This window comes from Macrobrachium nipponense, chromosome 19, assembly GCF_015104395.2.
Source record: "Macrobrachium nipponense isolate FS-2020 chromosome 19, ASM1510439v2, whole genome shotgun sequence".
In the NCBI taxonomy this organism is placed as follows: Eukaryota; Metazoa; Arthropoda; class Malacostraca; order Decapoda; family Palaemonidae; genus Macrobrachium; species Macrobrachium nipponense.
This window is the reverse complement of record NC_061088.1, coordinates 36,274,192-36,301,618: the sequence shown is the minus strand read 5'-3', so window position 1 is coordinate 36,301,618 and position 27,427 is coordinate 36,274,192. Positions and strand designations below refer to the sequence as shown.

The window sequence follows — 27,427 nt, the reverse complement described above, 5'->3', positions numbered from 1 at the left end:
TAAGGGAAGAATTTATTCACACTATACTATATATATATATATATATATATATATATATATATATATATATATATATATATATGTGTGTATGTGTGTGTGTGTGTGTGATGTGTACATATATATATATATATATATATATATATATATATATATATATATATATATATTCCACAATTATATTTATGACCCCTGTGCAGTATGATTTCCACAGTATTAGCTGCTACCTACATTGACACAAAAGGCTCATCAATAGCTTGTCAAAGTCTGCACAAACATTGCACCATTCAGCCCTGCCTTACTACGCGCATTCTCGTGCTTCCTGGATATTAATGCCCTTCTTTCCAAACACCTTTTTCACGCCATCTTTGCAGCTCATTCTAAATCTTTCACTCCTTCCCACAGCAATTCTAAATTATAATTTTGTCATCAACCTAATTATATATTATATGTATATATATATTATATATATATATATATATATATACTATATATATATATATATATATACAACGTATGCACATTTTATATATATATATATATATATATATATATATATATATATATAATATATATATTGTTCCGAGAATACCGGGAAAAGTTCTCCCCTGTCTCTATTAAGATACTTGATGCCTTTCCCTAATCTTAGATAACTAATATTTATTTTGATGCATATTCTAAAATACTAAAGAAAACATTTACTTATACGTCTTAGAGTGCAACTGAATGCAGAAAACTGACCGAAATTATTTTTGTTGGTGGTTTGAAGGATCCTGCATTGTTTCTATAGTTATTGCAAAGGTTAATCTCTATTGGACTTTTTAGTGAAGCTAGTGTTTTGGGAAAAATGGAAGAAGAAATATGACTCGATTACAAGACAGATCGATCTGTTTTACAAGAAGTAAATATCTCGGTATTAGGAATTTCTAACTTTTGTTCATTCACTTTTATTATTTTGTTATACTTACGTTGTACACGTTGTACAAGAGTAAATCTTTTCTACTCGATGTCTAATATAAATTTTGACCTGAAAAACACTCGTATTGTACAGGATATATATTGCGAGAAAAGAAACATTGGGCATTGATATTGGCCTCAGCTGGCACTAGATTTCAGAAATCAGATATATGAATTGATGAAGAACTTCAGTGACACGACCTGCAGGTCTGCTCGTTCACCCTCGCAACTATTTCATCTTTTAATTACGATGACACCAAGATTCATCTGCCATTAAAATATTCATTGGTGCAGAATATTGTACTCAAAACTCCAGTCCAACCAGGACATGTGTCCTTCCTGTGTCCTTCACATATCAGAAATATGAAATTCCTCAGTAATTGAAGGTTGATAGTCAGATTGTGCTGCGTTAAATTGTCTTACTCTTCAGGCTTCATGTTTTGTTTTCAGTGTTGAGTTTTCCAAATTCCGCTGTTCGGGAAGTTTTCAATCTTTTGCCATAATTCATATATTGTACTAAATATGAGTATTACATATAAATATATATATTATATATATTATATCTATATATAATACTTATATATATATATATTTGTGGTGTGGTGGTGGAGTGGTGTGGAGTGTGTGTGTGTGTGTGTGTGTATACATTTATATATATACTAGATTATAATATATATATATATATATATACGTATATATATATATATATGCTTAAAAATCACAGTAGATGCACGTGACTTCATAAATAAGCGAATACCACGGGAATGATAGTCAGGAATCCAAGCGCTTTCGTCTTTATTCAGACATCGTCAAGGAGCTACTCAGTAGCTCCTTGACGATGTCTGAATAAAGACGAAAGCGCTTGGATTACTGACTATCATTTCCCGTGGTATTCGAATTATTATTATATATATATATATATATATATATATATATATATATATCAATAATATATAATGGCAAAACACACTGATAATATTAAGTCTTTCGTCTGATTACCAAGACTTGGTCACAACAACTAAAGATATACAGAGACAGTGGCTAATATATATGGTGGGTATAAGCAATGCCCTCTTGAACTGTCAGTTCAAGATGGTATTGGTATAAGCATGGAAGGTCACAGAACGGTCAACGGATTAACATCGAAATCTACTTCTTGGTAATCCTCTTTATTCTATCTTTCAGTTCTTCTTGACCTTGTGTTTTATTAACGGTTCAAAATAAAATAATCCTTGACCTAAAATTATTGTTAAAATTATTCACCCAGGTTAGTTGAATCAAAAGAGATTCTAATAAGTTCCTGGAAATAGTTTCATTACAACGTGACAATTTTTGGCTTTGTGTCTAATGTATTTTGTAAAAATAGAACATTATTAGTCTGATCTGTTCTTACTGAGTATTTGTGTTGTTTTAATCTGATGTTCAATTCTTTACTGGTCCTCACCTAAGTAAAATAAATCACAATCCATACATGGATTTTTGTATACAATATTGCTGTCTTTTCGGGATCTATTTTTTGTAAGCATGATTTTGATATATGTGAAGGATGCATTTGTATTAAATAATTTTAAAAAAGGGTTTAAAGCTTCAAACCCAATAAAATGTGGCAAAAAAAAGAGTGGTTGAGGATACTTGTTTTTTTCCGATTTTCCCTAGGAGGTCTTAATAGTTTTGTCATAACAAATATCCATGATACGGGTTGGATAGCATAGGTCTCTTCCTATTTTTCTGATGTTTTTGAATTTTTATGTAAAGACTTAGGATGACTATTCGCAAGGCTCGATATTTTGATCTTTATATGATGTCCTGAATAACAGTGTGAATATGTCAAATTAAGGTAAACAATTTATCAGAAATAAATTCCTCTGGTTCCGCACCGGCAGTAGCAGGGAGCGAACTCGGACTACCAGATTGATAAGCGGATAAGCAACCCACTCTTCCAATAGGAATAATATATATATATATTATATATCTATATATATATATATATATATATATATATGGTATATAGTAGATATATATATATATATATATATATAGCGTGTGTGTGTGTGTGAGAGAGAGAGAGAGAGAGAGAGAGAGAGAGAGAGAGAGAGAAGAGAGAGAGAGAAATTGTGACCACGTATGGGCAAGGGATTGCTTCCTCTCTCTCTCTCTCTCTCTCTCTCTCTGTAGTGAGTAGTTTCGCCGATGACACAAGAATAAGTAGAGAAATTACTTGTGATGAAGATAGGAACGCGCTACAAAGAGACCTTAACAAAGTATATGATTGGGCGGAGGTAAATAGGATGGTATTTAATGATAAATTTGAATCAATAATTATGGAGACAGAAGGAAAGCTATATGCATATAGGGGACCTAATAATGAGACAATCACAAATAAGGAAGCAGTTAAAGACCTTGGTGTGATGATGAATAGGGGACATGTTATGCAATGATCAAATAGCAATTCTATTGGTAAAAGTAAAGCAAAAATGGGAATGTTGTTACGGCACTTCAAAACAAGAAAAGCTGAACACATGATTATGCTTTATAAAACATATGTTCGTAGTCCACTTGAATATTGCAATATGATATGGTACCCACACTATCAAAAGGATATTGCACAAATAGAGAGTGCACAAAAGTCCTTTACAGCTAGAATAGAAGAAGTTAAGGATCTTGACTACTGGGAAAGACTACAGTCCTTAAAATTATACAGTCTAGAAAGGAGAAGAGAACGCTACATGATAATTTAGGCATGGAAACAGATAGAAGGAATTGCCGAAAACATCATGGAGCTAAAAATATCAGAAAGAACAAGCAGAGTTAGATTAATAGTGCCCAAAACTATACCAGGAAAAATAAGGAAAGCACACAGGACATAAATCCACTCACCAGCATCGACAATGCAGCGTCTATTCAATGCGTTGCCAGCTCATCTGAGGAATATATCAGGAGTGAGCATAGATGTGTTTAAGAATAAGCTCGACAAATATCTAAGCTGCATCCCAGACCATCCAAGATTGGAAGATGCAAAATATACCGGAAAATGCACTAGCAACTCTGGTAGACATTAGTGTTGCCTCACACGAAGGGACCTGGTGCAACCCGAACAAAATGCAAGCTCTCTCTCTCTCTCTCTCTCTCTCTCTCTCTCTCTCTCTCTCTCTCTGTGGATTCCATTGGTGTTACTGACTGGGTATTAAAAATCAAGGGTATACGTCAGTTCTGACGTCGGGGTAAGGCTCGGTTTTCCTGATAGAATTACAGGGTCTCGGAATAGTGGAACGTCTTAGGTCATCAGAGGCCATTTCTCTGAGGTTCGATACTTTACATCTCCACGAGGAAGATCCCACGGGGGAGAGACGACTTGAGTCCGTTTCCATGAGCATTCATGGGATGTTCAATACATCTGTTAAGTGGTGTCATTCGATTGTGATCGGTCGCTTAGAAAAATGATAAACTGATTTCAGAGCAAATTTGAGAGTATGTTTGCATCGGGTATCACAGAAGTGAAGTTTTATTTTGGAATGTGTTTTTTATTATTTTTATCATTACTATTAACCTCTACTGTTGTTAATGTTATTTTTTGAGTTCATTGTTGATAAGTACTCGGAGTTCTAATGTATCACTTTTTTTGGTAATGTTTATCTCTCTCTCTCTCTCTCTCTCTCTCTCTCTCTCTCTCTCTCTCTCTCTCTCTCTCTCTCTCTCTTTATCAGCATTGTATATTGTATTTGTTTAGTGAGTGGGATTTTGAAATGTTTTTTTTTATCAACCTCTATTGTTGTTAATGTTATTTATCGCGAGTTCATTGTTGATAGGTACTCGGAGTTTTAAAGTATCGCTTCTTGTTTCTCAATGTTTATTTCATCCTCTCTCGTGCGATGAGTTTATCAGCATTGTATTTGTTAGCGAGTGGGGATTGCTTCATACCCATTAATCTATTTTATCGTTTTAGCGTATTTGTTGATGCGCGTGCTTTCTCTGGCCCTTTACTGTCGCCATCGCAGTAACTGGATCTAGTGCCAGAATTTTATTTATTGTTTGTCTGTCTGCCTCATCTACGTTGCTTTTTGTGATACTTCGGTCCGCTGGTATAGTGGTGAGTGTCATGGATGCCACTCAGATGTGGCGGGTTCGCGTCTCCCCCAGGGTGATGAAGAATCGCTGCTTCTGTATCATGATCAGTTAATGCTGCAGTGGGAGACTGAAACCAACCTCCTTTGGAAGCTTGAATTTCAAGTCAATGGGCCCCTTTTGGTGTGCTTGTTCCATGAGAATAGGTTTCATCTACTGGAATGATAATTATAATAATAATTAGGATGTAGTCTGTATTTTTGTTGAAAGATTTGTGAATTTGACGCTAGCCACATGTACGACAGAAGCGCCATCAACTTATACTACTCTTGATAGCAGAGTGAAAGCGGCGCTGAAAAGTCGTCGTTCTCCAACCTGTCGGTGGTTCGGGTTCGCCAGGTGTTCCATCCGAGGTCGTTGAGGGAATTTCATATTAAACGAATTTGTAACTTAAGGTTTGCGAGTATAAAATATGTCACGGTCTATGTGACAAATTATTATACGTAATATATATATATATATAATATATATATATAAGTATATATATATATATATATATATAATATATATATATATATATATATATATATACTTTCTTTAATTCCACAATAGTCCCGTGGGTGAAGTATATAAGAGATCCTCACGTGAAAATGAAAGGTGGTGGTATTAAGATATTCAATTTTTATTCCAAAGTCATCTTAGGGCACTAAACAGTTTGAAGAAAACAATTTACACAAGAAAGCAATATGAGGTCACAATAACAATAAAACAAGTCAACAACCTACTTAAATATGTAAATAAACATTGTTCAAAACAAAAAATATACTCAGCGGAAATATGCAGTTACTACAAATCTCAATACAAAACTATGCTTGTAAAATATCTAGCAACTCGTTTAACATCTAAATCGTTAAGAATGAAGCTTTTCAATAATTCGTCCATCTTCACAAGACTGTCGTTCAAGTTCATGTTGCTAAAAGAACTAGTGAAGCATCCTTCAACTAACAATCTGTCACGCATTGATGAACTTCTAAGAACGACTCTGGCTGAATTCCAGTCTATAGGACGTTCAAAGTCTCTTGCGTGACAAAAGATGGCACTTGAACTGTTTGCAACCCCTAGGTTATATTTACATACATTAGTCCAGAATGTGTTTTCGCCTGCTACGTTTAAATAGACATTTCTCTTGTGTTGTCGAGGCTGATTTGGTATTTAAGTAGCAAACTAACAATTTTTCCATTTCCATATTGGCGTCGCAACTGTTATGAGTGAGAGTGAATGTAACATTATATGATCATAGATATGTTTAATTGCAGTTTTAATTGATCAGTTGTATAAAAGATTTTAATTGATTCACGCCTTCATTCATTTAATCCATTTCATTCTATCACATAACGCTGCAGCGCTGAATGACCTTTACAGGTCCCAGCGCTTGGGCTATGCCCTAAATTCCATAATCAATCAATCAAACCTAGAACGTCACGGCTCAGTTACTTTTTTATGGGTAATTAGTATCACTTTTTATTGAAAAAAAAACTTCCACTTTCCGGCAAAGAAAGAGATAAGCATACCATATAGATTAGATTTTTTCCACACACACAGAGAGAGAGAGAGAGAGAGAGTTTTCAAAACACTGACGATAGAGAGAGACGAGAAGAGAGAGAGAGAGAGAGAGAGAAACGAACAAGAGATCCACTTTGTATGGTTGTTCCTCAGCTCCATGTTTCGTGGTCATTTATTTATATGGCTTTTCCCCCTATACGTCACCCTCCCTTCCTACTGCTACTACTCGCTTTAGAGAAACAGCTGTGAATGATTACAAGGCGCCTCTTGTCTCGCCTCGTGTTTTGTTAGATGAGAGAGAGAGAGAGAGAGAGAGAGAGAGAGAGAGAGAGAGAGAGAGAGAGAGAGAGAGACCCATTCTATAGAATCCGCTGTTCTCTAAAAAAAAAATTAAATAATCGTTCTAGAGCACGCCATTTTGAAATTGATACTCTTGAGCCTTGTTTGTGTGTGTGTGTATGCGAGAGAGGTGGGGGGGGGGGGACTAGTTCGGTGGCCTATATTTAATTCAGTCAAAGAAATGAATGGTCGAGATTAGGCCACCTTTAAATTGGATCAGCTTTTGTTTAATGGCTTGTGTTAAATAGCTTTTATTAAGAGGGAACCTTCACGGTCGTATCTTATCCTAGATCTCACGAACCAGCTTGTTTCTCTCTCTCTCTCTCTCTCTCTCTCTCTCTCTCTCTCTCTCTCTCTCTCTCCAGAAGGCTAAATAGAGTAAGATTTTTATCTGTATTGTCAGAGCGCACAAACAAAGTAATTGCTTATGTACTACATTACTACTATGGGTATTGTTTTCGAGTGGATTCGTGACCGTGTTAACAGGCATCTGTTATGAATCATTCTCTCTCTCTCTCTCTCTCTCTCTCTCTCTCTCTCTCTCTCTCTCTCTCTCTCTCTCTCTCTCTCTCTCTCTCTCTCTCTCCTTATAAAGGAAATACAATAGAACAAGAACACTAATGCTCTCTCTCTCTCACATACTTAACGAAATCATTGTTCCCATTTTGTAAGTTGGCCCTTTGTGTTCATGTCCTAATTTCTCGTCGTCACTGAATCGTTTTCATTTGCTTTGTGTTTTCCTGACAACCTTGACGCATCCAGTGCCTCTTTGCAGAGGTTTCAGTTTAAACTATTTTGATCTGATTTTAGTTTTCTGTAAAAGAACACTATTATAGAAACGGATGTTTGTCTGTCCGTCCGCACTTTTTCTCTCCGCCCTCATATCTTAAAAACTACTGAGGCTAGAGGGTTGCAAGTTGCTGTTGATCATGCACCCTCCAATCATCAAACATCTAAATTGCAGCCCTCTAGCCTCGGTAGTGCTCATTTTATTTAAGGTTAAAGTTAGCTATGATCCAGCGGTTGCTGCAACACAGGCCACCACCGGGCCATGACTGAGATTTCCATATAGCATTATACGCTGTACAGAAAACTCGATTACGCCGAAGAAAATTTGGCACCCTTTTTTTTTCTACTTCTTTTCTTGTTCACTAAACCGAGGAAGCTTCGTCTATGGTCGCTAATGCACGGAGTTCTTTTCAGGCCTGTGAGTTTGATTCTTTGTCGAGAGAGGAGGGGAGATAGAAGAGAGTAAAGAGAGAGAGAGAGAGAGAGAGAGAGAGAGAGAGAGAATAATACTGACTAATAATAGACATGGTGTAGTTAAAAACTTTCGTACGCTTTCTAGTACGAAGGGTCCCTACTTCCGGTGCCAAATTGTGACACCATTTTATGTTATTATCGTTCTCGAGCGCTCAAGGATGCTTATAGACTTGTATTATTATTATTATTATTATTATTATTATTATTATTATTTGTTGTGGCGTATCTTTTATGTAAGTTACAGTGCAGGAACTCATGTACTTATTCATTTACTTGATTCTTTAGTACTGGTCCTTCTATCACCTCCAAAGGAGTTCTATAGCTCCTGTGCCCTTTTGTACGCTCGATTCCTGCCCCCCCTCATCCCCCCCGACGTCTGAACCATTTAATGTGAGCGAGTATTGCAGGATACTCTTAAGGCGGGTATGAGCTGTAAATCTACTAGATAAATCCGTGGTGACGAATTGCCTGAGCATTATCAGGATGGTATTGCAAGCAGTAATCCTCGTAACACGTAGGGCGTTGACATCCAGGCTTTGGAATTTTATTCATTCTTATTTATTCCCTGACTTCAATTGATCTTTCTTTAGGAGACCTGTTTATGTTTCATTTCATTTATTTATTCACTTTTATTTTTTTAGCCGAATCATACCCACTTTCCTTTCAATTTGTTAGTGTGCATGGGGCCATGGTCCAGGTAAGGGAATGAGTCGGGCCCTTTCCGTCGGATCTCGTAACCTGCATTGGAAGCGGATTGAGGGAGGAATCTCGCTCGTCAAGTAAGTAAGGTTGCAGTGCTGCAGCTGCAGCTGCAACTGTGGGTGGAAAGCGACGCCGGGCAAGAACGGGATGGTTTGTGAGCGAGTCATGTTCGTGATTTGTGCGTCTTGTGTTTGTGCTGGTTAGAAATGTGTTTGTCCGTGTGCTGTATGAGTTCGTGATTTCTCTTCGTAACTACGGACGTGCGCAGCTGCTCATGCATTGCGTCATTTTTGTATTGTGTCTTGGGGCTTCATTTCTTTGTTCGGGCGAATTCGAAGAAGCGCCTCGTCGTGGTGGTTGTGGTCACGTGACGTTAATCTTATTCAAGGAGCTTCATAAACTGTGTAGACGTTAAGGATTTTATGTATGGCGTGGAATAGGATGTTTTCTGGCGTCGGTGACCAGTGCTTTTGTGATGCCTGCAAGTTTAAAAAAAAAAAAAAGATTAGTTCCAGATTACTGGAGAGTTCATGAACCAACCTCTAGGGATTGCACCTCCTTTGAATAATGATTGTCGTGCATCTCAGTATGATCCTAATCATTGCTGGATGCCTTCCTAATGATGATTGTTCAGGAGTGGATACGACGTCTCTACGCCCTTCGCATCTGCTTTCTATTCTTACACGTCCTTTAATTACTATAATAGTAGCGCAGTAGTACTTGCTTTCCCTATACTTATCTTAATGATAATGGGTAGATTGTTCCCACCGCGCATAATGAGAGTGGCGGCTCGTTGCCGGTGACGCTGTCGTCTAAATCACTTACAGATGCTTCTGCAGCCAGCTCCTCTCGAGGCTCAGTCAGTGGTCGCTCCTCTTTACCATAATCAGAGTTCGTGGGTTTCTAAGTCTCTCACCACGACTGCTGCATTGACCATTATCTCTGTTGACGGGTTTGTAAGTGATCATCTTCACAAGTGGGCAATTACAGATGCACTTTTTGCTTCCTGTTCCTCTCCTTTCTTTTTTCAATCTTCTAGCGCCCGTGCATCTTTGCATGGGTGGAAGGTTGAAGCCATCCATGGTCTAAGAAGGATCCTTCTTTAGGCTTTGGTTCTAGCGCTGATTCTTATCATTCCCATCACCCTCGATGCTGGTGGTGGGACAGGGACAGTTTCTTTCGCATTTTCCAGTATCTTCAGTCGTTCTCTTATTCTTGGTCATTTCTTCTATTCGGTTTCAACTTTTTTTCCTTTCCTTTTCCTTTCTTTTTTGGTGGGGTGGGGGGGTGGGTGTTGGTTGTTTAGCAGTTTGTTTTTCAAATTATCTATTGATTTTTTCTTCTGCCGGTTGTGTTTTACTTTTAATAAAATTTAGCTGTAGTTTTTTACTGATAGTTTATCCGTTCATTTAACTTATAATATTGATACGACTATCATATTCATATAATGTTTTATCATGTTTTAAGCCTGTCGTGTTTTCTACTTATAATATTGTTACGACTATCTTATTCATATCATGTTTTAAGCCTGTCGTGTTTTCTTAAGATCTACAATCACATGTTGGCGTAAGGCAAGCATAATCTAATAGCAACACATTTTTTAATGAGCGAACTCCAGTTTTTCTTAAGTTTTCAGTGACGCCCTTTTGTCACGAAATTAATCTGCATTTTCTGGTCAAGTTTATTCTTGCTTGATTTTCCCACTTTTAGGTAAATTAATTCTTTTCGTTATCATCTTCCCGGTGTGTGTGTGAAATTTCATGTTAGAACTTCCGACCTTGTGATTTATCATAGCCAGGACCCGTGATCATATCTAAGCTTCGCTGGTCTCTAATATTTTCTTTTCTTTAGAGCAGTGGTTCTCAACTCACCAGCCCAATAAAACGAAATATCGCGGAGGATTTATTTTTTGATTAACGATCAATAAAGCGTTCCCAATAAGCATCTTAGACTTCACAAGAATTACGCCCTGACGATTGTCGTTGTACTTTTGCTTACTCGGGGAGTAAGCCTACAAACTATTTTATTGTTGTTTTTCTTTTTGTTCTTGTCGTGGGGATAGGAAAGGTCTACGGAGAGCCAACAAAGGTCAGAAAAAGGTGTTTCGGATTGAGTTAAAGATACACGAATTTTAGGAAAGGATATTCATGGTTTATTTATTAGAATGAAAATGTAAAAAATTAATAATGTGCTTCTTAAACCTTACATAAAAATTATTTCTAATAAAATAAAGTGTATCTATTTTAATTGTCCTTTGTGAAACAAGACTGACCGTAGATTTTAGCGTGTTGTAATTTATTTGGTTTACTGAATTTAGGCTGTTTCTGTTCGAATATTTTGAGTTTCCACTTAGAGCTGAGAGTAGTACCTATAGGAACTTGTTTGATTTGTGTCCTTTTCATATGATTCTTGTATGAGTATTAATTCATGTTAAGTTGGGAATGTAATGTTTACAACTTAAGCATGAGGGGAAAATCTTGCACACGTCCCAAGTAAGCTGGAGGTCGCATCACACCTTGTTTTGATAGGAATAATATAATGAATTGAATGGTCAGTTATCTGGATAAAGCTGTTCTTACTGCATTGAAAATAAATTTAAAAGTATTTTACTAATCTCCAGTCTGTTACCTAATAGAGAGAATGTCCCGTGCAAGGACCACCTAAAATGTCACCGTGGACCACCTGTTGAGAACCGCTCCTTTAGAGGAACTTATTGAACCTTAATAAGAATATTATTTCCGGGGAACGTTGAGAGGAAGTTGTTCTTAACAGAAGCTTTAAAATACACTGGAGACATTATTTTTCAGTGTTATGACCTCTGGGACGTAAAGAAAAGTAGTACGGTATTAATGACTCAGAAATATTTTGCATTTTTAAGTCATTCTATGAGGGGGATATTTTATCAATATGACTGTGTTTGTGTCTATATATACACACACACACACTATATATATATATCTATTTATAATATTATTATATAATAATTATATATATCATAATAATAATATATATATAATACATGCCCCCCATTAAGCTACAGTGTCCTTTAATATCTAATTCGCTCTACCTCGGAATTAATATATTTTATATATGTTAACCGAAAGGGAAATTTTTAGTTGATAATAATTTCGTCGGCTCCCTGGCGCGAACCTAGGAACCAAGAAATCAGGACGTACCCAGGAGCGCCATAACCTGTGTGGTTAAAGGATTTCTTGGTTCTTAGGTTCGCGCCCGGGAGCCAACGAAATTATTATCAACTAAAAATAAAAATTTCCCTTTCGGTCAACATACTTATATGAAAATATATTAATTCCGAGGTGGAGCGAATCATATTAAAGATTAAAGGACATTTGTAGCTTAATGCGTATATATGAATCACGCTGACGAGATCAGACTCATTATTAATTATATATAATATTTAATAATATTATATATATATATATATATATATTATAATATCATAAAAAAGCCAAAAAACAATACCACAGAAATATGACTGGCAAATGATCAGTCCCAACCAAGCACTTTCCCGTGTTTATTCAAGCATCGTTGGGGCCTGTAGCGAAATCGGGTGCATCTACTGTGATTTTTAAGTATATATAATGCAGTTGATGATGTGAATCAGTCAACGTTACCTTTCACGTAGCAAACATGTTTGGTGACGTCATGCAACCCCTTTGGTCGCGTATTGGTGACGTCATGCAATCCTTTGATCGCTTATTTTAGGTTGATTTGTGTACTGTCTGTTATTTTTCTTTGCTCTCCGCGGTTTCATTCCTGCAGTGGCTCGACGTACAGATGGTGGGGCTCCATGTTTGCCCGTGGTCTTGTTTATGGTTGGGTTTTTAATGCCTTGAAACGAGTTCACGCACACAAAACAAAAAGGCCGCACAGAGATAAATATTTAGAACTGTAAGTTACCTTCGATGAAGTTTTCTGTATCTTCTACTTTGACCTTGCAGCATATACATACACACAAACACACACACACACACACACACACACATATATATATAATATATATATATACACGTACATACATACATACACACACACACACATCAAAGTAGGGTGTATTTGGGTATTCATTCTACTCTGTCCTCGTCTTGAATTCAACATTCGAACATGTTTCTTTTGGATATTCAAATGCCATTACCATTAGGTCATGAGTAACAACGGTCCATCGGTTACATGCCTCGCCTTGCACCACTGGTCCTGTGATCTGTATTTTTTTTTCTTAATTTGCCCCAAATTAAGAAAAAAAAACTTTGGCCTCTTGACTGACTTCATTCCGAAAGGGGTATTTGTATATATTTTCCGTTTCAGTACAGACTGACCTCATAAGTCCCAGCACTTGGCCTCTGCCCTAAATGCTCTATTCTATTTCCTGTTGTAAGTGCTTATCAGTTATAATTCCCTTGGGTGTAAGTTACTTTTGAAGTCAAGTGAACTGGATGTTAAATAGTATTTGTGGCTTAATATTTTTTTACATAAAGTTATACTTGTTTTAAGTAACAAAAATTCTTATGTAAAGAAGCAAGTGAAAGGTATGGTTCGTTTTGATAAGTAAATGTGCCCTCATACCAGCGTGGCACTTGCACAATCCAGCCAGTAATTATGGGAAGATTCCAAAAGGGAGTAAGAGACCTGGTTAGACCCATGTCCATGCCCAGCCAACTGGGACAAAGATAAGGAAAAATGGTTTACAGGGCATAAAAATTAGTAGTGTCAATTTATTTTCAAGAGTTCATAAAAATCTACTAAATACTACTCTCCGTAGTGAAGCATTTTTTTGTATTCCTGAAGTCTGTATGTTTCATCGAAGGCTTTTGTATTTTTGCTCATTTTGAACCTGGCGTTGGGAGTCGCAAGAAATCATTTTTAAGAGGTGGTAGACTGGTATCACTTGAAGGGAGGGAAAGGGCCGGGGTTTTTTAGGGAATGTTCATCAAAAGCGTCATACGCACACGGGCGGTGCACATGACTGCTTTTTGGTGAAGCCCCGACTTTGTATGTGCAAATGTATGTTTGCACAGCTGCTGTTCTTTATATGTTCTTTCATTCTACACTTTTTTTTTCTTTTATGTCTGCTGCGTTTTGAATTGATGATATTAGGCCAAGACCTAAAGAAGAAAAAAGGGATAAATTCTAGTAATATACAAGAACAAAACATGATTGACCACTCTACAAAATTGATAACTTAAATATTGCATAGCTATTCTTATGTCGTCGCTGATAATAAAAATGACAGCATTTATATTGAGAATTTATCATGTGTATTGTTCATAAAAAGTAAATTATAACCACTAGATGTACTTATCATTCATAAGCAAGTATTGAAAACACACACACACACACTTTCCTTATCTTCTGATGGATAGTTGTAGAATTGGTAATGTATATGCCTCCTATGTCTGAACTGCTGTTTCTGATCATTTATTTTTAGTCATTGGTTGTAATGCATTTCTCACTCATTTGAACTGCTTATACTTGCAATTCAATCACTGAAGTAGCCCTTAATCCTGGAAATATTGATCCACTTGTTTTTAATTTTTGCACTCTTTGAAATAAGAAATAAAAGATGACTGATCTTGGGGCTTGTTTTTGGAAACGAACTACTGAAAATAAATATACAAACCCAGACGTAATAAAACCACAGAAATGAGTCGTCGCACACAACCTCGTCACCATTTATGCTTCAGTCTTCAGCAACAGGAATAACAAACAACTGGGGGGGGGGGGGGGGGGGAGACTTACTTCTCCACAGAGTGATGCCATGCGCAGATCAGGTCGATTTTGGCTCAGTGGGAGAAAGGCCTCCGTCTCCAATAGGTTTTGAACCTAGGGGCTGCTCTAGGAGCTAGAGCTGTGCTGACAATTAACAGCTTAATCGAACAACAAGGTGTTGGATCAGTGTCTTACTTGACAGCATTGTATCAGGCTTTTCTGTTTTCATGCTGCTCTTGTATATCGTTGCAGATACGTATATATGTGTTAAGATGTTTAACACAAGGAACAGAAATGGGCGAGAGAGATTAATGCCATTTTTTCTTGTCAGAAAATTTTTTTTTTTCATACTTGATTGAAGGAAGAAGAAAATGCAGTATACCCACTCATAAGATTATTCATAAATGTAACAGCTGAAATGTTTGCTTTCGAATTATTATTCTTTATTATTAGATTATTTCAGGCAAGCTGTGTTTGTTTTCAGTTTCTGAACATAAGGCAGGTCTCGAGGGAAATTTTTATGAACATTTGAGTTACAAAATGGAACCGGATGTTCTTTGTAAAGTCTATGGGATATGCGCATGCAATACAACCTTTTTAACCCCTTTTTATAGGAGCACATTTTCGTTTCTTTATATGTATTTATATCTGTCTTTCTCAACACACAACACTTTTACACTTTACGTATACGCATATAAGGCAGTCCTCCCCAGTTATCGGCAATCCAGTTTCATAGGGCTTCTCTAGCGCCGAAAATTGCGATTTTCAGTGTCGTAATGCACCAGTTTCAGTTATTGCTACCAATAATAGTTATGGTGCCAATACATACAGAGGCACCATTAACTGGTTATCGGCGCCTTCCTTAAGCCCCATAAATCGCAGATATTCGGTTATCGGCAATTTTTTTTTTTTTCTCATCTGTACACCCCACACACAACACACACACACACACCACACACACACACACACACACAACACACACACACACATATATGATATATATATATCTATATATATATAATAATAAGATTTAATATATATATAGATTTATATATATTTATTATTAAATATTAATATATATATATATATATAGTATATAACTAGATATATAATTATAATATTTATATATATACATATACAAGCGAATGGATCGGCACCCCCCCGTTTTAAAAATTCGTGATGAAATTGATAAAAAAACAGGAATTTGTGGATATTTCTCATAGAAGAAGACCACGAATAGGTGAATTTCCCCCCAAAAATAGGGGGATATGTTCCTGAGAGAAATCTGCAAATGCGTGAGTCCTTAAATACGGAGAACACGAATATGGGGGTACCATATATTATATATATATATATATATATATATATATTATGATATATTATATATAATTATATATATACATATACAAGCATACATATATATACATATACATATATATACATGATATCACATATATACATAATGTACATATATTATAGATGATCAGATATTATTATATTATAAAATATAATCCAGATATATCTTATATATAGAACGTATATATATATATATGTGTGTGTGTGTGTGTATATACATATATATATATATATATATATTCATATATATATAGATATATATATATATATGTATATATGTATGTATATAATATATATATTTTAGTATATATTATATATATATACAATATACATATACATATACATACTTTTTCATTTTTTTCCTTCATGGCAAAAAAACCTTTATATACATACAGTATATATGTAATTGTGTATCCACTTAAAATACTAAGAATAAAATGGTTCGTACTTTAGTGACAGCATTTACCCGGGTATACAGACGTTCACACATTCTTCAAAGTAACAGTAAAAAGGTATATTGGAATATATTACAGTAATTTGTCATTTATTACACATACATTTTAGAGTGCATCTTGTAATAAGTCGGCAGGCACATTCTGCCTCCATGATTTACTTTTACAAGATCCAAAATTCTTTTCTGTGAACTCACAGTGTGACATCCCCTCCTTCTAAAGAACTGCTTGATTGACTGATAAGTGGTAACAACAATTGTCAATCACATGAGATTAGTTTGTCCAATCATTCCCAAAGGGCTGACATATTTCAAGATATTTTGAACTGAGCCATGGGTAATATTACAGTGTGCCTTACGAGGTGCACTGTACCAAAGGTTCTCTATCCATCTTCTTTTAAATTGTTTTGCTCCAGTTGTCACATGTTGCATAAAAAGTTTTTAATTATGATAAAATAGTTGTCTTTCCCATTCACTGTGGTTATCATTGAATAAGATAATTGTATACAAACATTTAAGAGCATTTTGAGTTACATGAAGGATGAAGAACACACACAAATGTACACATGTACAATACTTAATTTTTCAAGAACTCAAAATCCATTCTTTGTGTTATGCTTGAGATTTGGGAAAGAAAATGCCACTGTTTATAGAGACATAATACTACTGCATAGGCTTTTTGTTTTACCTAAAATCTCTTACATTTCGTATGTTAGCTCAAAAGGTGATTTAGAGTTAATCACTAAGGGTTTTTTTTATGATTGATGCATCTATAAATACAGTCCATTATGTTTAAAGTATGATCCATTGTCTTTTTCTGAAATTTTGCTTTCCTGGTTTTAACGGTTTCTACATTTTCTTCCTAGAATTATTAGCTATTGTCTTTATCCAGAAGGATTTCACATTCCTTGTAAAAATTTACACTTACCCATGTGATTGTTGTCCTTGCAGAAAGTTACACTATTATCTTTTGTTACTATGTTGTCCTTGTAGAATTTTATACTGACTTTTTTCATTATGTATGTATTGTCCTTGTAGAATTTTATGCTAACCCTTGTCAGTATTGTTCGTGTAGAATTTTGTACTATTGTTTGTGTTGCCTTGTTATCCATTAGAACTTTATATTAACCCTTGCCATGATTGCCTTTGCAGAATTGCGGTCGCAGTTGAATGAACAGTTGCGGGCCCTAGATGGACGGGTCGACACTCAGACAGCGTTGGTGGTGGAGCTGCAGGAGTGGTTCCGGAGGAGGGCTGAGCTACACCAGGACTATGCCACCAAGCTCGACAAGCTTTCCAAGTCTCTGCACGCCAGGCACAAGGAACAGAAAATAAAGTGAGTGCAATTGCATTCCTTCTGATGGTGCCTGGAACTTACATGCATTAAATTTTGACATACATACACAAACTTTAAATTTCTGAACCTGTTTTTACAAAATTTGCATTTCACTCTAGGAATGTTAAGAAAAGGAAAAATTTGGATAATCTTGATAGCATAATAGTAGTGTGCCTGTTCCAAAGAGTGGCATATCTGCAGACTACAGTAACTAAGGCCAATTTCTATTCTCCATGTGCTTTCCAAAGTTGCTGAAAAACTTCTTTTTAATCCACTATTCTTTGGAAGCTTGAATTTCAAGTCAGTGGCCCCTTTGGCCCTATTCCATTTAAATTGGGTTCAAATGGAATAGTATTACTGAAATGATATTAAAATTAAAGATGAAATAGTCTCTCTCTCTCTCTCTCTCTCTCTCTCTCTCTCTCTCTCTCTCTCTCTCTCTCTCTCTCTCTCTCTCCAGTCACACACACATATTCTCTTGCATCTATTGCTAGTTTTTTAAAAATTACACCCACCTTAATTCTTTTGTTTTTAAATAGCAAATAATATGGAGCGGGTCTTTTTTATCTTATGGTTAAGATAAGTGTCTGGTACTTTGCAATTCCAAATTCCCCCTTGGCTTTTCTGGGAAGTTATTGCTGTTACTGTTGTATTTGCAATTATTGTCATAAATAGATGGTCTTTTACTGTTTTTCCTAGGATTTATTTCCATCAGTAGAGAGTGTCTTTAACTTTTATCTAGAAGTAATTTGTCATTAGTTTAGTGTTTCACTTTTTCCTGGGAGCTCTAGCCATCAGTGAAGTGCCCATTCCACATTTTTTTTTACATAATTTTCATCAGTTTTAAGCCAGTTATTACATCATTATTTTATGATAGCTACATGAATAGAATTTATCATATGACCTCACAACTTCTGTTTCTTTGTTTCTCATAATAGTTTGGCCATTTGGCTTGCTCCATGAATGTGTGCCTGAATGAATACAATATCTATGATAATAAGATTTGAGTGGATCTTGTTGGTCCAACCTGGGTGGGGATGGGATAGGGAGGGGATTGGGAAGGTAGGGGAGACATGACACATCCACTTCCCTGCTGCAAACCTGTTTGTTCACCCCAGGGTGGGAGCGGAGTAGGTAAGGGATCGGAAGTGTAGGGAAGACATGACACATCCACCCTCCTGTTCCAGTGTAGCATAGTGCTCACCATCGAGCTCGTAATAATAATACATATTAAATCAATACTCTATCACATCTCAGTTACAAATGAGTGTTTTTAGATAATTATTTTCTGCAAATTCAAATTCAAAAAATTATTTTCAGGAATTTAATACACATTCAGTTTTCGCATCATTCTGTAAATGGCAATGGCAGTGCTAATAATTATTTTTGTTCAAAACAAAGTGTTCTGTTTATTTTTTTGTAGATATATGAGTGTTAGGGTACAAAATGACAGAACTGCTGTAAACCTCATGTATGTAGAAGTTGAAATGTGTAAGAAATAGTATAGCAAGGGACTCCTGTAGGAAAGGGCTTTCTGGCCAGGGGTTCTTAAAGAGACTCCTATTGCTAAGGTTTTCTGTGACAAGGAATGCCTATAGTACAGCATTCCTTTAACAGAACTTCTAGCAAGAGATTAAGATTAATGTTTTTGGGAGCAATGGGTTCTTATGACAAAAAAGTTCCTATTGCATGCAATATATAAAGAACCATAGCAAGAGACTCCACTAGTATGGACTCTCATATCAGAGGTTTTCAATAGCTAAGGGTTCAAGGAACGTCAATGACAAGAGGGTTCAAAAAGTAAAAACCTTATGTAACCCATGGATTGTTCGCTCTCTTTCCATCCTCAACACCTTGTCTGGAAAATGACGACAGTTTTCCTTGAACTTGTGTTACGTACTGCCATAGAGAGGCACTGGTCTTCCTCTTGTGATGGAGTCTTTGAGGGAGGTTAAGACAATCTTGATTTTTATAGCTAAATTTTGTGTCCCTTGTAGTAAGAATTTATTTATAGAATAAAGATGTGAAGTTGAAAATAATTTATCATTGCATAATGCAGTAATATTTAGTTACTGCAGTTTTGTAAATATTTCAGCAATTTTATAATGGGAATTTCCTTGCTCAAATGTGTTTTTATAAACAGGGTATGTATTAGACAGACATAGTTATACTAAAGATGATACAGAGGTCACTGGAACATGATCTTAAAATATTTCACATATAAACATTTCAGTATTTTTCAGTATGTACTATCAAAATGAGCTCTGGAGCTCTGTTGCAGCATATTTTACATTTGTGTTCTCATATGTTCTCTTTGTCACAAGGACAGAATATGTAACTCCTTCAATAATAAAGTGATATATGTTACACATTCTGTCCTTGTGACAAAGAAAGAACATATGAGAACACATGTCAAATATGCTGCCATGACCCTATTTTGATATACAGTAGATACCCCATTTTCATGGGGGATGGGTACCAGAACCCATCCCAAATAGTTAAAATCTACAAATATACCTAAAACCCCTCTGAAAATGCTTAGAACTACCTATTTTGATAGTTAAAACAAGAAACTTCAAAAAATGCTCATACCTGAGTCCAGGCAGTCCCCAGTTATTGGCAGACTTGGTTAATGGTGATCCGGTTTTATGGCCCTTGTCCAGCGCCATAAAATAGTCAATTTTTGGCGCCATACCGGTCCAGGTTAAGGTTATTGGCATCATAAGGTGCCAATAATAGAGTTATGGTGCCATAATATGCCTAACAGAGGCACCATTAACCGTAACTTGGCACCATAAGCACCATAAATCACCAAGTTTCAGTTAATGGCGGTTTTCGCTTAGCACCCCGCCGATTCTCGGCAGGGTGCTGATAAGCAAAAACCGCCATTAACCAAAACTTGGTGATTTATGGCACTTGTGGCACCGATATCTTGTTAATGGTCCCGACAACCTGTTTATTGCTCCAATAACCGGAACTTGGTATGTTATGGTGCCATAAATCGCCAATTTAAAAAGAGCATTTAGTCACGAAAATTATATGAAGATATGACTTCCGCAGATAATGGGTAGTATACAGCCTGTAGAAAAATTGGCAAATAGGCAAGTCCAGGAATAGCAGGGGTCAACTGTACAGTATCAAAAAATACCAAAATGTTATTGTATGTGAAGCATTTTATGACCATGCTCCAGTGACCTCTGTATCATCTTTACTATGACTACGTACGTACATTGTTATATTGATCTTTTATATCACTTATGAAAAACCATACTTGGTTATCAGTGTGCATGGAGTTTGTGTGAAATAAAGTGAGGGAGAGATTGACAAGGGGAATTCATGAGGAAACTGTCTCAACAAGCACCCCTATTTTGCACTTTTGTAATAAACCAGAAAATGGACAAGTTGAGTTTCATGACACATTTGATTGGTTGATTGTATTGTCAAGAGAGATCTGATTCAAGAAAAGACAATATTGTTAACATCCTGTAGACTGGTTGTAGGAAGGAGTAAGAATTTTTTTGCAATATAAGAGAATAATATAATGTAAAATTATTCCAAGGAGGAAGGCAAGAAGCATGTTGAATAGTCTCAGGAGGGTGAGATTGATTGAGTTGATACTTTTTCAAATACCAGCAGGATGTTTCCCAGCCATGTAAACTTAACTGTACATAGTGAGTGAGGTGCACATCAACTGAGATGGTGACAGGATTGAGAGTGTAAGGTGTCTTGTAACTTTCATGTTTTATTACACTAGCTCTTTTTTCAGAAGGGAACAGCTGCACCTGTTCAGTGTCTACAGTTGCTGGAACTCACTAATGACACAGACCAAGAAAGATGCAAGGGATCAAATGGCCATGGCAGATGTGTACCTGAACAACATCATTCCAAGATTCACTCAGGTTCAAGATGATGTCACCAGAATTTACAAGAGAGTAAGAGCCCAGATGTTTTCCCTTTAAAAGAAATGCAGAATAATTTTGATGTTTCTGTCAAATAAGAAAATATGTCAAGTAGTAATGTGATTCTGCACCTTGTGGGTGGTGGTTTGTCATCTGCAATTCAGTTCTGAACTCATAGAATGACTGTAGATTGTGTCACAGACATTTTTTCCACATTATGACCTTAAATAATCAGATGTTAGGAATTTGGTACATTTTTCTTGTTAGCTATGAACACTGCAAAATATGAATTTTAGTATAATTATTGTGCTTTATTTTATGTAACTTATTTTGTGACCTAATTTTGTTTTCCTTCAGAACGACAGTTAGGTGGAGAGAATATTGATTAAAAATATTAAATAAAATTGTTAATAACTCCTTTTTGAGGCATTATGCTAATCAAGTACGTAGTTGTTATTTGGCTTATTTTTAAGGTACATATTTTTTTGCTAAAATAAACTTATGATTGCTGGTGAAAATTTTCATATCAGGTACAGTGAGAGGAAACTATGAAAAATAACATGCTGAGAAATAGATGCTTGGAATTTGGACTTTGCTATATATGCATATTCCAAATTCCTAAAAACTGATCCTTGAATCAGAAGTTTAAGAAAATTATTTAACTGAATTATCATGTAGTATGTGCAAGCGTTGAACAGGAAGGTAATGTTCAAAGTCCTTGTAGATAAAATGTTTAGTAACTGGGTAGTGATTGGCAGTTAATCTTATTTGAGCTTTTAACTCAAAATCAGGAGTACTTTGATGACAAGTATACTCCTGTTTTGAGAGATTATGTTTATGTTGTTCTGTCCATTAGGCTAAAGCAGATACAGTGACATATGTAAAATTCTTAATACCATGTGTAGCAGATTAGGGGGCTTTAAGAAAAATATACTCAGAATGCACATTTTGTTACTGTGTGCTTTGCTTTGTTATCAATTATTAAATGTTAATTGATAAATGAGGGGGGACTAGGGTAGTCTGCTTTTACCCAATGACAGAGAATTTACTCATAATTGTGTTCTAGTCTTTAAAGTCAATTCCTGGTTTTCCCTTTCATCTTGAATGATAATGTTACCCTGTGTGGAATTTTCTCACCTTTAGATAACTTATTAATTACAATAATCCCCAATATTTTTATGTACATTTCTTGAGTACCAGGTCCACTCCTTTAAAAAGTTTTTTACACTTCCCCCTTATGCTGGTCCATAATGAATGGCCCACTCAAACAAGACTGTGCATTGCTGTTTAATTTTTTTTATATATATATCTTGCTAATTCAGTGTATTTAGGTAGTCAAATAGTCAAATTGGTGTTTAACTTAGCATTACATCTTTAATGTATAGTTTTGTGTTATTCTCATGTAAATGATGATTTCAGTACATTACAATTTAAAGCATTATTGTAAGACTTAACTGTCATTTGCCTAAGTTCCTTCCTCTAACTTCAGTGTCGGGAAATCGGCTACGAAAGCCATGAAGAGTTGTTGAAGGTGCTTCATGAGCTACATACTACGATGAGGACATACCACACATACCAGACTGAATTCAAGAATGCTGAGACAAAACTTAGGAACTTTGAGGCTCAGCGGTCCAAGTTAGAACAAGGGATCCCCAAAGAAAAGTTGGAGAAAAGTAAAAAGTTCAAAGTCATTGAGAAGGAAATTCAAAAGGTAAGACAGTGACTCACTTCAGTTGCAAGGAAAAAGAATTTACACACACTTACACAGTTTTCCTTCTCACTAGTGATTAGAGATGGAAGGAAAGATTTAGAATGGAGTAACAATAGAAAGTTAACATGCTTAGGCTATGCATATGAAACTGTTTTAATCAGCAAATCACCACAAAATTTGAAAAGCTTGCCCACTAGAATGCATCATATATGTTTCTAGAAAGTGGGATTCAAAATACGTATTTCTTAAGAAAAACGAGTATCCTCTATGGGTGAAATAACATTAGATGGAGGAATGCTTACTGAAGTTTAGTTCTTCACATATTTAGAAATAACAAATCCACTACAGATTCTCTTTAGTAGGAAGGCAGATCAAACAATGGGCATGCAAAGTAAGATTTGGAAGCCTATTGGACTGAGACTGCATATGAAAGTAAGATTATACTTTAAAGTCTAGCACCATTTGTATTGCTGTATATATATATATATATATATTTAATGGTATTGCTATGAAACTATGTCTTATAGAGTTTATTCAATTGATAATAAAATTTTAAGGAGATTATTAAGAGTCAGATAGCAGGATAGTGAGAAATGGTTCTATAAAGGACTATTACCAAAGTTCCATATGTAACCTAGATGAGATAATGATGAGAGAAAGTTATAGATAGCTTGGACATATCTTGTGTGTAAGATCTGGGAGAATAGTTCATACCTGTGTCAGCTAGGTTTCTGAAGGCATCAGAAGAATTGGAACACCCAGAACTACTTGGATAAGAATTATAAGTAGGGAAGCAGCAGGTGTGTTAAGATTTGTGGGAGACAAAGCACAGGCAAGACATGAGAGTTAAGTTATACAGAAACCCTTTTGTCTCAAGTATTGTAGATGATGGTGAATATGTATACAGGCAGTCCCCATTTATGTGTGGCCTCTGTTATCGACGGTCCAGTTTTATGACGCTTCTATAGCTATGATGATAACTGAATTTTTTGCACCAGTCCCTGCTTATCGATGCCAATCCTTGGTTATCGGCACTAATAACCAAGGATCAGTGCCGAGGCCCGGGGATCTGCGTCATTATTGCCAATTTTCATTTATCTCCACGCTATTAGGAGCAGAACCGGTGTTGATAACCAGGGACTGCTATGCACACTGGCACCTCAACTTTAAGGACAGTTCATTGGGTCTGTGCCTTCTGCTAAGTAACAATGACTGGCAGCAACCTACACAATTGGATACCATGAGGCCAACTTGCATAGCCTATAGTGCAGTGTAATTTCATGTAAAGCACTTTACAGCATATCCTAGCTAGTATTTTAGTCACAAGAATCACTGACTACCATTAGACATTGATGTTTCAGGCTTATGGGTATGAAGGTGATGGAAGTTGCATGGGGGGAGCAAGCACCAAAGAGGCCAGGTTTTGGTGAGCAATGCTGGTCAGAAGGAGGAGTCTATTTTAGACTGCCTTCTTAATGAAGTTGCATCTGGCCAATAATATTTCATAATTCCCTAAGGGGTCTTTAGTACATCAAAGCTTCCTGGTTTATTAGGCTTCATTCAGGGGGAAGTTTATCAACCCACTCATGTCATTGCCTTGTGTGTGGCCTGAGGTCTGAGAACTCTGTTGTTGTCTTGAATGGCTCTGTAACATCTCCTGACTTTGCACTACCTTAAGGATAATTTCATCATCTGTGAGCAGCTGATGTCAAAATTTCTTCACCTTTTGGAAGTTGGTAATATTGAAAAGCTGGATTTGATGCCACAAAAGCCCTGAATATCTTCAGCATCCTGCAGCACCTTCCTCCATGCTTTGGTCAATTATGACTGTTTCAGAGCCTTCCTTGCTATAGCCAAGTTGAAAATGGCAGACTGCAAGTTTTTTTTTACTTATTTAGAATTTCAAGTGTCATCCTTCCTCTGGCATCCTTTCTGTCTTCATCCTCAAAGATGACCACAACTTCATTTAAAAGCAATGTTCTGTACAGCCTCTTGGTGGTATAAATAATTCCCTGTGTTCTTGAGGAGGAAAATGCAATTGATCCACCCATTTTCTGTCATCTGCTCTAACTGTGCACAGCTCAGTTATCCATCAGGATGACAGCCTTGACACATTTTGGATGGATTATAAGGGTACCATTTTCCTTATGGTGCCATATCTCCTTAAATGCATGGTTGAACAGATATGATTTAATAATGTTTTTGATGAACCGTGCCTTCTGTGATGAATAGTAATGGACCAGTAGTGAATACTTAATGTCCTTTATTGCCCGTGGCTGTTTAGCAATGCCAGCAACACAGAGCTTGTGACAGTGGAAACCATTAGTGTTGGCAAATCAAAGTGCCAAAGTCCTTTGCTTGCTCTTCTTCAGGCAACATACATCCCGACTCCCCACCATCACTTGAATGTTCTGTGGTAGGGAATTCCTAAATAGACCAGTCTCATTAAAGTAGTAAATTTGGGGAGAAGACCTCTGTTTTCTGTCAGATCCAACAACCTCTCACTGAACGGGCTTATTTTTTTGGGAAGGTGCTCTCACTACGTTTCCAATCATTCTCTTATCATGTAACTGGATCTGTGAGGCGATCAAACAGGCTTACTCATCTCTTGATGGTTCTGTCGTTGAGTCTGAGCAGGCTAGAGCGCATGATGTCAGAGGTATAAGTTCCTCTCTGGTATTTAAGAAAAACTTCGCTGTTCTTTGATAACAATAACTTTACTGCCTTCATTGCTTTCACAGACCTCTTCAGGTCTTAACCAATTTACATCATCACTAAGTACGTAGCGAGATTTAATCCCAAATATCCGTGCTGTGAAATCTTGCTTTCGGAAGCTTCTCAGTTTTAAATATTTCTGTATAGAATTGTATGGAAGTTAAGAAAGTATGCACCACATGCTCGTATGTTTAGGTGTAAGTAACCATTAATATTGTGGGTCACAGAAAGTTTTATTTTATACTTTGTAGTGCATTTTGAAATAAAAGCATGCTTTAGAAAATTTTTTAGAAATGGTTTTTTCTGCAAATTTTGCTCTGGCCATCCTAATCTCCATTCCCCAAACCGTCAAACCAACCCTTCTTTGCTATAAAAACCACCTGTACACATCATTTTGAAAGGTTTTCATATTTGCTATGATACATGGCCTACCTTTGCAGTATGTTCTGAAAGGCTCACAAACCCGAGAGACAAACTATTTCTTGTGTTTTAGTTTATTTAGAAGGTCAGTAACTCGAGGTATGTTGCTATGTTGAAGTAACTTCCTGAAAATAGAAAAAATCACATTGCATTGAAAATAGGATGAACAACAAATTTTCATTTTACATTCTTTTTCTCTGGGGATTATAGATGACCCCAGGCACCACCTAAGGGTATATCTCCCACCATATATTTCGCTTGATAAGGGTGCGAGTCAGTCCACCAAAATGTAGTCCTTAGCTTTTAAACATATACATATATATATATATATATATATATATATATATATATATATATATATATATATATATATATATATATATATATATATATATATATATATATATTTACCCTCTTCAGAGCTGCCCCTCTGGTAGTCGATCTATCCCCAGCAAGAACATTAGATCAGTTGCAGAGGTTGGTTCAAAAACTGGGTAAGAAGAAGTATACTGCAGGAGTTTGTGACATGTCATAGGCCCAAGTGATAGGTATTTATTTTTGAGTCAAAATAGCTGAAATGCACCTTAACCCCTTTGGTACCACGTCTCATAATCGGCGAGATGCTGCATCTCACATTTTCCCAACTTACCGTAGAGTCTGTTTAACCCTGAAAGAAAAGGTTATACTAATATCTATTCTGCTTTAAATATTGATGGAAATGAATGTGAAGTCATATATACTACACATGTGTATGTATATGTATACACACATACTATACATCTATACATATAAATAATATTTACTTTTACTTCTCGCCATATCAATCCATGAATTTTCCCTTTTTTCTGGGTATTTTCTTGAAAAAATAATGCAGCTCTTTCATAAGCCCATGAATAAAGAGTTTTCATCACGTTATCATAAAAAAAATC

The 27,427-nt window shown here is 36.0% G+C and overlaps 1 protein-coding gene across 1 annotated transcript in view; it reads left to right on the top strand.

The window, feature by feature from the left end:
- Window positions 1-27,427, top strand: part of LOC135216243 (SLIT-ROBO Rho GTPase-activating protein 1-like) — a 179,001-nt gene that overhangs the window by 73,659 nt on the left and 77,915 nt on the right. Inside the window, 3 exon segments of the mRNA XM_064251407.1 lie at window positions 17,570-17,753; window positions 21,520-21,685; window positions 23,142-23,363. Coding sequence (XP_064107477.1) covers window positions 17,570-17,753; window positions 21,520-21,685; window positions 23,142-23,363 — 572 coding nt within the window.